Source organism: Trichechus manatus, unplaced genomic scaffold, assembly GCF_000243295.1.
Source record: "Trichechus manatus latirostris isolate Lorelei unplaced genomic scaffold, TriManLat1.0 scaffold00040, whole genome shotgun sequence".
Taxonomy (NCBI): domain Eukaryota; kingdom Metazoa; phylum Chordata; class Mammalia; order Sirenia; family Trichechidae; genus Trichechus; species Trichechus manatus.
The window spans coordinates 16,161,010-16,173,387 of NW_004443976.1; the positions used below are offsets into that span (position 1 = coordinate 16,161,010).

Below are 12,378 nucleotides of genomic sequence, written 5' to 3' on the forward strand. Positions count from 1 at the left end.
GTCTGACATCAGTAATGATATCCCTGGTTCCCTGTCCTCTTCTGAATCCAGCTTGAATTTCTGGCAGTTCCCTGTCGATATACTGCTGCAGCCACTTTTGAATGATCTTCAGCAAAATTTTGCTTGCCTGTGATATTAATGATATTGTTCGATAATTTCTGCATTTGTTTGGATCACCTTTCTTGGGAATAGGCATGAACATGGATCTCTTCCAGTCGGTTGGCCAGGTAGCTGTCTTCCAAATTTCTTGGCATAGACAAGTGAGCACCTCCGGTGCTGCATCCGTTTGATGAAACATCTCAGTTGGTGTTCTGCTAATCCCTGGAGCTTTGTTTTTCGCCAATGCCTTCAGTGCATCTTGGACTTCTTCCTTTAGTACCATCAGTTCCTGATCATATGTTACCTCTGAAATGACTGAATGTCAACAAATTCTTTTCGGTATAGTGACTCTGTGTATTCCTTCCATCTTCTTGTGATGCTTCCTGTGTCGTTTAATATTTTCCCCATAGAATCCTTCAGTACTGCACCTAGAGGCTTGAATTTTTTCTTCAGTTCTTTCAGCTTGAGAAATGCCGAGCATGTTTTTCTCTTTTGGTTTTCTATCTCCACGTCTTTGCTCATGTCATCATAATACTTTACTTGGTCTTCTCGAGCCACCCTTTGAAATTTCTGTTCAGCTCTTTTACTTCATCATTTTTTCCTTTTGCTTTAGCTACTTGACATTTAAGAGCAATGTTCAGAGTCTCTTTTGACATTTGTTTAGGTCTTTTCTTTCTCTCCTGTCTTTTTAATGACCTCTTGCTTTCTTCATCTACCATGTTCTTGATGTCATTCCACAACTCCTCTGGTCTTTGGTCATTAGTGTTCAACATGTCAAATCTTTTCCTGAGATGGTCTCTAAATTCAGGTGGAATATACTCAAGGTCGCACTTTGGCTCTTGTAGACTATTTTCTTCAGTTTCAACTTGAACTTGCATACGAGCAATTGATCGTCTGTTCCACAGTCGGTCCCTGGCCTTGTTCTGACTGATGATATTGAGTTTTTCCGTTGTCTCTTTCCACAGATGTAGTCGATTTGATTCCTGTGTATTCCATCCAGTGAGGTCCATGTGTATAGTTGCAGTTTATGTTGGTGGAAAAAGGTATTTGCAATGAAGAAGTCCTTGGTTTTACAAAATTCAATCATGCGATCTCCAACATTTTTTCTGTCACCAAGGCCATATTTTCCAATTACCGATCCTTCTTAGTTTCCAACTTTCGCGTTCCAATCACCAGTAATTATCAATGTGTCCTGATTGCATGTTCAGTCAATTTCATACTGCAAAAGTTGGTAAAAATCTTCAATTTCTTCATTTTTGGCCTTAGTGCTTGGTGCATAAATTCAAATAATAGTCATATTAACTGGTCTTCCTTGTAGGTGTATGGCTATTACCTTATCACTGACAGCATTGTACTTCAGGATCCATCTTGAAATGTTCGTTTTGTCAATGAATGCAACGCCATTCCTCTTCAAGTTTTCATTCCCAGCATAGTAGACCATATGATTGTCTGATTCAAAATGACCAATATCAGTCCATTTCAGCTCACTAATGCCTCAGATATCAATCTTTATGCGTTCCATTTCATTTTTGACGATTTCCAGTTTTCCTAGATTCATACTTCATACATTCCAGGTTCCAATTATTAATGGATGTTTGCAGTTTCTTCTTATTTTGAGTCTTGCCACATCAGCAAACGAAGGTCCTGAAAGCTTGACTCCATCCATTCGTCTGTCAGTTTGTTGTATTGTGGGGGCTTGTGTGTTGCTGTGATGCTGGAAGCTATGCCACAGGTATTCAAATACCAGCAGGGTCACCCATGGTGGACAGGTTTCAGCTGAGCTTCCAGACTAAGACAGACTAGGAAGAAGGGCCTGGTGGTCTACGTCTGAAAAGAACTAGCCAGTGAAAACCTTATGAACAGCAGCGGAACATTGTCTGATACAGTGCCGGACGATGAGTCCCTCAGGTTGGAAGACACTCAAAATATGACTGGGGAAGAGCTGCCTCCTCAAAGTAGAGTCAGCCTTAATGATATTGGCCCTATAGACCTGTCTAATCTTAGGCTGAAGGGTAGACCTCAGGAGTGATTTCAGGACTGAGTTAAAAGGGTATTCAGGGGCCATACTCTTGGGGTTTCTCCAGTCTCTGTTAGACCAGCAAGCCTGGTGTTTTTTTTGAGTATGTGTGAATTTGAATTTTGTTTTATATTTTTTTCCTGCTCTGTCCGGGACCCTCTATTGTGATCCATGCCAGAGCAGTCAGTGGTGGTAACCAGGCACCATCTAGTTGTGCTGGGCTCAGTCTGGTGGAAGTTGTGGTAGTTGTGGTCCATTAGTCCTTTGGACTAATCTTTCCCTTGTCTTTGGTTTTCTTCATTCCCCTTTGCTCCAGCTGAGGTGGGACCAGTAGATGTATCTTAGATGGCTGCTTACAGGCTTTTGAGACCCCAAACGATACCCACCACAATCAAATGTTTACCAGTGTCTTTTGCAGAGCAGAAGTTTTCAACTGTAATGAAGTCCAACTTCTCAATTTTTTCTTTTATTGATAGTGCTTTTGGTATATATGAAAAGTCATCTTGAAGCCCAAGGTCACCTAGATTTTCTCCTATGTTGTCTTCTAGAAGTTGTATGGTTTTGTGTCTTACAGTTAGGCCAATGATCCATTTTGAGTTAATTTTTATGAAGGATACAAGCTCTGTGTCTAGATTCATTTTTTCCCATGGGGATGTTCAGTTGTCCCAGCACCATTTGTTGAAAGGACTGTCCTTTCCCCATTGAATTGCCTTTACTCTTTTGTCAAAGGTCAGTTGACTATATTTGTGTGGGTCTGTTTCTTGGCTCCCTATTCTCTTTCACTGATCAGTTTGTTTGTTCCTTCACCAATACCACACTATTTTGATCACTGTAGCTTTAAAGTAAGCCTTGAAGAGAGCATCAGTCCTCCAACTCTATTCTTTTTCAGTATTGTGTTAACTATCCTGAGTCTTTCACCTTTCCATATAAACTTTAGAATTAGTTTGTCAACATCCACAAAATAACTTGCCGGGCTTTTGACTGGAATTTTGTTCCGTCTGTAGACCAAGTTGGGAAGAATTGACATTTTAGTAGCATTGTCTTACCCTCTCTGAAGGCTCTTAAGGGCCAGGAGAGCAAATTTGTTCTGGGGCCCCAGAGGGCAAATTCAGGGCCACTTTTAGAAGGTGGAAAAGACCAGCTTCAGAGAATAGCTCTTCCTTCATTTGGTGTCTCCCTATAGACTTCTTGAGGCAGTGAGGAGCCTCCCATCCTTAAATGTATTCAAGAGGACACTGAACAGGAACTTGTTGGGGGATCTGAACCCTGGGCTGGAGGTTAGGCTCGATGGCCTGAGAGAGGCTGGAGTTACCTGATTTCAGCTTATCTATACTAGAGTGACTTGAACTTTAACAAGGTTCTCCTGGATACCCGACTTTTGCTCCAAAGCAGGTGTGTAATCCCACCCACTGAGGGAAAGGCTTCCTAGTTCCCTCCACCTCTTATGTACAGGGAATTGCCACTCCTGCCTTGGTAGCTTGCCTAACCTAGGGCTGGAAATGTGAGAAATGAGGAATCCAGAGGCCTGCCCTCAGCCCCTCCCTGAGGGGACTCCTGCCAGGCTCTGCTGGTGCCAGCCTCTTCCTGTATTGTGTGAATAATTAGGATGTAGGCTCTTGGGAGTGAGTTATTAGAGATAATGGGCACAGAATGTCGGGCAACACTTAAAAGTCAGGGGGTATGTAGGGCTCGTTCAATTTACCCTCTCATTCACTGTACACCTGAGGACTGAGGCTGGAGGGGATGGGTTCTGCACAGAGCCCCCGCAGAGCTGGGCCCAGCCCCCAGATGCTGGCTGCCCGCAGGCCCAGATCACTGTAACTGCAGGCCGAGGTTGTGCCTGGGCATGTACCGATGTGGGTGTGCAGAGCTCAGCCGCTGGCTGACTAGGCCATGGAAGGCGGTTCCTGGTGTGAGGAGTGAGCCTCCCCTCTCTTTGCTCCGCTTAGAATCGCCACGACATGCTCTTGGTGGAGCCACTGAACCGACTCCTGCAGGACAAGTGGGACAGATTTGTCAAGCGGATCTTCTACTTCAACTTCTTCATCTACTGCCTGTATATGATCATCTTCACCATGGCTGCCTACCACAGGCCTGTGATTGGCTTGGTGCGGCTCAAGGCTCAGGCCTTGGATGGGGGGAAGGGAGGGGCATGGACATTCCCATAAGACCCCCAAGGCCCCAGGCTCTGTCCTGGACTCCTTCCAGTCTCCCTGAAGGGATGCAAGGACCACCTGGTGATCCTTATATCCCTGTGCATGGCCTCTCCTTTCTCAGGTTCTCCTGGTGACCTGCCGATTTCCTATTCTCAGCCCCTCTCCTCTAGCCCCGTGGCTCTATAGGGCTAAGTGTGTGGTTGCTGAGGCCCCTGGCTGCACAGGGAGAGCATTAGGGTAGAAAAGATGGAAGAATAAGGCTCAGGGAGCCGCTCCCCCGGGCTGGTACCCCAAGGGTCAGGAATGGTATAGGCCCTGAGCCCATTGCCACCCTGCTCACCTGATCTCTTTTGTCCCCTTACGTGCTCCCTCGCTCAGAGTTCATTGCCTGGTTATATACTTTTGAGCACGTCTTCTGTGCTAGTTCCCAGGCCATTCTTTAAATCAGCTTGAGAACAGACTTTTTCCTAACCAGAAGTCGTAGGCTCCATCGGCTTTCTGAACTGAGTCCTTTCCATTCAGTACTCAAGGTGCTTCATTTGCTGCCTTTATTTCCAGGATGCCTTGCTTGTAAATTTGGTTCAAAAACTCAATTTCATGATTAGGTGAGACCTGATTTCTGCCCACCTATTAAGGCCATTTGGAGCCCTGGTGGCGCAGTGGTTAAGAGCTGGGCTGCTAACCAAAAGGTCGGCAGTTCAAATCCACCAGCCACAGCTTGGAAACCCTATGGGGGCAGTTCTACTCTGTCCTACAGGGTCACTATGAGTCGGAATCGACTCGACGGCAAGGGTATATTAAGGCCATTGATTGGCTTCATTTTAAGAGAAAAGAGAAATGTGCGAAGAAGACAGGCTAGTGAACTACCAGTTGCTGTCGAATCGATTTTGACTCATGATGACCCTCTGTGTGTGCTTATGAAACATGAATGATAGGCTGAAAACAAAAATCCCGCTCCGGAAGACAGTGGCTGACAACACAAGAATGACACACACGTATGTGGGCAGCGTCTCTCCTTCCACCATCAGTGGGAAACCTGGACAGTCCTGTTTGCCATGGGCTGTGGGAACAGCAGGATTCGCGTGGGGTTTGGTCTGCAAAGTGTCTCCATCTGTACCATCCCCCTGCTCCCCAGCCTTGCAGAGCTCAGGGCCAGGTTCACTGCCTGGGGAGACAGCTCAGCATTGTAAGGATGCTCCATTTGGCAGCTGGGGGCTGCCGCTTTGGGACATCAGGTCCCACAGGGTGGCCTCCTTGCGGGTGTCCCCACATTACCTTTACCTACGTGTCTATTTCTCCTGATAGAGGCTGAGCCTCTAGGCAGAGGCTGGGTCTTAGTCACAGGGCTTGGCACCTGGTAAGTGTTTGTCTAAGGAATGAATGAGTAAACAGAGTCACCAACTTCTCTGCATCTTGCAGCCTCCCTTTAAGGTGAACAAGACTGAAGACTATTTCCGAGTCATTGGAGAGATTCTGTCTGTATCAGGGGGAGTCTACTTTTTCTTTCGAGGGGTAAGCATTCCTCCCCACTCTGTGAGTTTCCATTATCACCCAAACACAAAGCCTGGAGAATCACTCATTGCTGACTTGCGTTTTTATTCATCAGACACCTAAGGCCCCTCTTGAGGAGCTGAGAGACCCACTATTAAGATGAGGGCCCTTCAGGCATTCACAGCTGGGGCGGGGTCTACCAGTGGGTCCCCGTAGGCAGTCACCCTGGGAGATAGCAGCTGGGTCTTTGTGTGGTAGGGTCTCCATTGAATGTAATATTTAATTATAGAAGTTGAGTGGAAACCTCTTAATTAATCAAAACAGTCCACTAAAGCTCATAATAATGAAAGAAATCTACATGTATACCTGAGCATTTTATTTTAACTAAAAACTCCGCTCCATACACATATTCCTTAGCTATTCTTCTAATGTGTGAGCAGTCTTTTCTTTGAATGTGGGACCATTCTTTGAGTTTACCATCATCTGTCTAGCCAAAGCCACACCTATAACGCATTAGAACATCTTGTTTCAGCTTCTTTAAAGAAGAGCGAGAATTTAGACATTTACAAAGAAATCTGAACGCAGAATTTGAGACTGTTGTGATCTTTGTCCTCCCCATCTTTTTGGTCTAAACTATACCCAGTGTTTTCAGTGACTCACCTTTATTGGTTCTTTCTTTGAACTACATCTTTACAGAACCAACTATCTTTTCATACTCATAGTTTACATTATAATAAATTCTGAAGCTGCAGCAACAAGTGCAGCTGGCAGAAAAGTGTTCTTGGCAAAGGCAGGATTAACTGGTGGGAGGCAGCAGGAGGGTGTGGGAGTCCTAGCAAGGAGCTCCTGGCTGCCAGTGTTCAGAAGCCTATGGGCCCCAGTTAGAACATTTCCAGGGAATGGGAGCATTGGTAATCTGGTGGGTCCCCGGGTGGTGCGAATGATTAAGCACTGCACTACTAACAGAAAGGTTGGCAGTTCAAACCCACCCAGAGGTGCCTCAGAAGAAAGGCCTGGCAATCTCTTTCTGAAAACCCTCTGGAACAGTTCTACTCTGGAACACATGGTGTTGTCATGAGCCGGAATTGACTTGATGGTAATTGGTAAATTTAGTGGAGGCTGGTTAGAAGAATTTATACTGTAATGTATACTTCTTAAAGAAAATTAGGGGGCAAAAGTACAAATTAGGAAGGAGAAAAAACTGTCCAAATTTCGTCATTCAGTTATAGCCATTGATAACATTTTGGTGATTTTCCTTCCTGTCTCTACTGCTAGGCATAGTTGTAATTCCACTCTCTCTATTATTATTATTATTTTAAAATCTCTTCTGACTGAGTCATGTAACATTACCCCATTAGCCTACCCCATGTTGTTCTCTCTTAATAATCGCTGCTTTAACACACTCCTGTCTCCCACCGTGGGGCCACTTAGGAAGCATTCCTGGCGCTCACTGTTTAACCACATCTAACGTTTCCTGTTCCGTTCTTCTGTACATAGGGTCACTGTGAGTCAGAACCCACTCGATGGCACCGAACTACTAACAACAGCAACATTTCCTGGGCTCTTTTCTCTCTATCTGCAGATTCAGTATTTCCTGCAGAGGCGGCCGTCAATGAAGACCTTGTTTGTGGACAGCTACAGTGAGATGCTTTTGTAAGTGACAATTTGACTCTTGGGGCTCAGCAGCAGACAGCATCTTTTGGTCCAGTCCTGAGGTTACAAAAGCAGCCAGACCCTAGCTCATTGTCTCCCTTATGCTGGCCTGGCACAAAGAAGGACCTCAGAGAGCACGTGGAATGAATGATGGAAGGCACTCAATAAACATTTTTTTCCTGTTTTTTTTTTTTAAATAATTTTATTTATATTATTGTTGTTGTTGAGAATATACACAGCCAAACATACACCATTTCTACATGTACCGTTTAGTGACAATGATTACATTCTTCGAGTTGTGTAACCATTCTCACCCTCCTTCTCTGAGTTTTTCCTCTCCTATTAATATGAATTCACTGCCCACTAAGGTTCCTATCTAATCTTTTGAGTTGCTGTTGTCAATTTGATCCCATCTAAATAATTCTTAAAAGAGCATAATACTCAAAGCAAACATTTTTTACTAGTTAAGCCAAACTATTGTTTGGTTTTAAAAAGACTTTAGGGGATATTTTTGGCTTACGTTTTAAAGACTATCTCAGGGCAATAGTTTGAGGGGTTCATGCACTCTCCATGGCTCCAGGAAGTCTGGAGTCCATGAGAATTTTCAAGTCTGTTCTGCATTTCCCATCTTTTGATCAAGATTCTTCTATGGAATCTTTGATCAAGATTTTCAGTAATGAGAGCTGGGCACCATCCAGTTCATCTGATCTCATGGCACAGGAGGCAATTGTTCATGGAGGCAATTAGCCACACATTCCATATTCTCCTATTCCTGACTTTCCTTTCTTCCTCTGTTGTAATAAACATTTGTTGGGGGAATGCATACTGAGTGTCCATTCTGAGCCAAGTATGTGCCAGGTGCTGGGCACTGACCAACCTGACAAACTTACTCCATGGGCACTATTGACATTTTGGACCAGATAATCATTTGTTGGAGCCCTGGTTGCACAGTGGTTAAGAGCTTGGCTGCTAACCAAAAGGTCAGCAGTTCGAATCCACCAGCCACTCCTTGGAAACCCTGTGGGGGCAGTTCTACTTTGTCCTATAGTGTTGCTATGAGTCGGAATTTGATTCAATGGCAATGATTTTTTTTTTTTTTTTTGTAATCCTTTGTTGTGAGAGGCTATTCTGTGCATTGTAGGATATTTAGCAGCATCTCTGGTCTCTACCACTGGATGCCAGTAGTACCCTCCCACCCAGTTCCTCAATCTTGACAATCAAAAATGTCTACAGATATTGCCAGTTGCCCCCTGGAGCACCACCCTGGATTGAGAACCACTGCTTCAGGAGGAGACAGATAAGCACAAATATAGTTATAAAACAATGTGGATGTCACAGGGAAGCTCCTTCCTTCATAAAGTAAGCCTGGAACCTCCAAGGCCGACATGTGAAAGAGGCTTTCAGACAAGAGAGCCTTCTCCTGGGCTCTCTGTTCACTACCCCTACTCTGTTTGCCAGGTTTCCCCTCATTCCCAGAACCTCTCTCTTCATTCTGGGCAAGTGTAAGGAATTGATTTCTGATCCGATTGCGATTCGCTTGTCCCTAGGGATCACAGGCCCCATCCTTTCTACCTACACTTTAGCTCCAGAGGGCAAACTCAAGGGGTTGGGTAGGGGTACTTGGCTGGAGGCCACCAAGGACAAGGAGACCTAGGATGAACAAGTAGAGGAGGGACCGTTGAGCAGACCTGTCATAGGGTCATTCAGATGTCCTCCCCTGGCTCCAGTGCTCCTACCTGGGCAGGCTCCACTAGACTAAGTTGCTGAGCAACATTTCCTCTGGGTCTGCTCCTGAGTTTGAGGACGTGACCAACAGACCCTCCCTGTGGTTTTTCAGGAGAGGATGACCTGCCCTTCCTCATGGGCCCAGGGCTCCTAGGTTGTCTATTGCCCAGTGATGCCATTGTTCCTGGGGTCTGGGCAGGAAGGTTGTTGGGTTATCACTCCTCCCAAGGAACCTTTTTAGACATTTTTTTTATAATTCCTCCCTTGAAATTTTAATACCACAAATATACTGTATATCTGATTATGTACTTTATTTGTATCTGTGCTTTCTAGAAATAGAGAATGAGATTTTTTTGCACCCCCAGACCAATTTTTGCCTCTTTGGGGGCTATATTGCCCCCACGGAGAATGCATGGGTCGCGGGAAGTGGGGCAGCCCATCCAGAGCTCCAGCATCGTTTGAGTCTGTGCCTGTGAAGAATGGCCAAGACAGCCTGCAGCCTTCATGTTTGTGGGGCCAATGGGTGCCCTTAGACAGTCTTTCTTGTCCTTCCACCCTCAGCTTTGTGCAGTCCATATTCATGCTGGGGACTGTGGTGTTGTACTTCAGCCACCGCAAGGAGTATGTGGCCTCCATGGTGTTCTCCCTGGCCATGGGCTGGACCAACATGCTCTACTACACCCGTGGCTTCCAGCAGATGGGCATCTATGCTGTCATGATCGAGAAGGTGGGTGCCCTGTGCCTAGATGGGTTCCCCAGAAAGCCTTGTTGACCCCATGGCTGTGTAAGACCCAGTCCCACCAATGCCACCCATTCTGTCTGTATTGTCTGGGGAGGTGCTGGTTTAGCTCAAGACCCACATTCCCAGGCCATTCCCCAAGAATCAGGCAATCTGGCCTTGGCCCAGGTGTGGGAACTCCCTTAAAACTTGACCCCTCTGTGTACCAGACCCCCTAGAACTGAAGGCCGTAAAGGGAGGGGTAGATGATTTCTTCAAGTCACCTGAGCTTAAAAACACCAAACCAAACCTTTCCAGCATGTTCTCCAGTTCCATATGGGCTCAAGAAGAACCCCCAGGCTGCTGGAGTCCCGGCCCTTCCCTCAGCTCCTCCTCCTCAGGCTGTCTGGGTCTGGCTTGGCTCTGACAAGGCTGTTCTCTCCTGCAGATGATCCTGAGAGACCTGTGTCGTTTCATGTTTGTCTACCTTGTTTTCTTGTTCGGGTTTTCCACAGGTAATGTGTTTGGTCAGGGCTGCTAGGAGGGCAGGGCTCCTCATCTCAGTTTCCTGACATCTCTGCCAGGGGCTGGGGAGGGAGGAGCTGAGTGGGGTACACAGGTGTGAGTCTGTTGGGGGCCAGTGAGTGTCTGCAGGTGACAGAGTTGATGGACAAAGAGCACACCGAAATGAACATGACTTGGAAATGTGATTCATAAAAAGTCTTCAGTAATTTTTGAGGTATGAAGTGCTGCTTGCCTGTAGTACAGCTGCATTTTGGCTTGGTTTTCTTCTTTTAAACTTTTTATTTTGATATTATTTTAGACTTACAGAAAAGTTGTAAGAATAGTACAAATAACTTCTCTCTACTCTTGTAATAATGGCAGCACGGCATCGTCAGACCTCCTCATCTAATTTCACAAGGGGAAAGAGAGAGAATCAAGATCAGCTTTAGCCCAAGGCTGATTCCTATGTGGGTGGAGGTCAGACATACCTCTTCTCTCCAAACTTTTTATGAATTCTGACATCAGCTGTCCCTCCCATGGCACTCTCTACTTCTCTTCTGGGTTCAATAATTTGTTGCAATGGCTGCAAAGAACTCACAGACCATATTCACAGTTAAGGCACTTATTAAGGGAGTACCAGGTTACAGCTTGGGATCAGGATCAGGAAGCCTGTAGGCAAAGTCTCCCTTCTTCAGTGCAGGACTGCTCTCTCAGCTCCTCTTGGCCATGCAAGTCTCCTCTCAGCTCCCTGAGGACAGGCTCCTCTCCTGGCTCTCAGCCCTCGGCCCTCGGCCCTGCTCAGAGCACTGCTCACGCAAGTGTTACGGAGTTCTTTTAGCTCTACCGATAAGTGCCCAGAGGTACCCTGCTCCACCAGCAAGCCTTCCTGAAGGTGCTGGGAAGCCCACTGCAGCCATCTTGTGTTGGTCTCTTGGTTTTGCTGCCACCGTTTCTCTGCTGCTGGACTCTGCTGTGCTTGCTGCTGCTTCTGGCTGTCTTTGGTGTTACAACTCTGTGTCTCCTGGGTCTAGGAGGTTCTGAGCACAGGGACCCCAAGTCCGAAGGACACACTGCACTTCTGGCTCTTCTTCTTCTTGGTGGTAGTGAGGTTCCTTTCTCTGCTGTGGGATTGGCTCTCTTTTAAGTCTAGCGGGATGGCACCAACCCCCTCGTTAAGGTTTCATACACCTTATTTTGCACTGTTAGCAATACTATCCAATCCCCTTGGTGGGCCACAAGCACCTTATTTTCGTAGTCACACCCAATCATTTTGTGGGAGTCACAAGACTATACCTGACTAGAAAAGCCATACAAAGTAATTCACTTCACCGCAACTCTTTACTTAGATTTCCCAAAATTTACCACATTTTCTTTATTGCCCCCTCCCTGCCCCCCACCCCCATTTTTAATAAATTTCAGACATGATTGGCCTTTTACCCCTAGCTACTTCAGTGTGTATTTCCTAACAACAAAAATATTTTCTTTCATAAACACAGCACAATGATCAAAATCAGGAAATTAAAATAAATATAATACTATTAGCTAGTCTATAGACCTTATTCAGATTTCACCAATTGTCCTAATTTGTTATGATCCACACAATATGCCTTTGCATAGTCAATAAAACACAGGTAAACATCTTTCTGGTATTCTCTGCTTTCAGCCAGGATCCATCTGACATCAGCTATGATACCCCTGGTTCCACGTCCTCTTCTGAATCTGGCTTGAATTTCTGGCAGTTCCTTGTTGATGTACTGCTGCAACCGCTTTTGAATGATCTTCAGCAAAATTTTACTTGCATGTGATATTAATGATATTGTTTGATAATTTCCTCATTCTGTTGGATCATCTTTCTTTGGCATGGGCATAAATATAGATCTCTTCCAGTCGGTTGGCCAGGTAGCTGTCCTCCAAATTTCTTGATATAGATGAGTGAGAACTTTCAGTGCTGCATCTGTTTGTTGAAACATCTCAGTTGGTATTAGGTCAATTCCTGGAGGCTTGTTTTTCGCCAG

General features: G+C 45.5%; 1 protein-coding gene across 1 annotated transcript in view; it reads left to right on the forward strand.

Annotated features, from left to right (window-relative positions):
- The window catches only part of TRPV1 (transient receptor potential cation channel subfamily V member 1), a 38,555-nt gene that overhangs the window by 14,462 nt on the left and 11,715 nt on the right, over nucleotides 1-12,378 (forward strand). Inside the window, exons 3-8 of the mRNA XM_004376247.2 lie at nucleotides 3,843-3,933; nucleotides 4,066-4,224; nucleotides 5,692-5,784; nucleotides 7,346-7,416; nucleotides 9,703-9,868; nucleotides 10,308-10,374. Coding sequence (XP_004376304.2) covers nucleotides 3,843-3,933; nucleotides 4,066-4,224; nucleotides 5,692-5,784; nucleotides 7,346-7,416; nucleotides 9,703-9,868; nucleotides 10,308-10,374 — 647 coding nt within the window. The remainder of the gene's footprint in view (nucleotides 1-3,842; nucleotides 3,934-4,065; nucleotides 4,225-5,691; nucleotides 5,785-7,345; nucleotides 7,417-9,702; nucleotides 9,869-10,307; nucleotides 10,375-12,378) is intronic.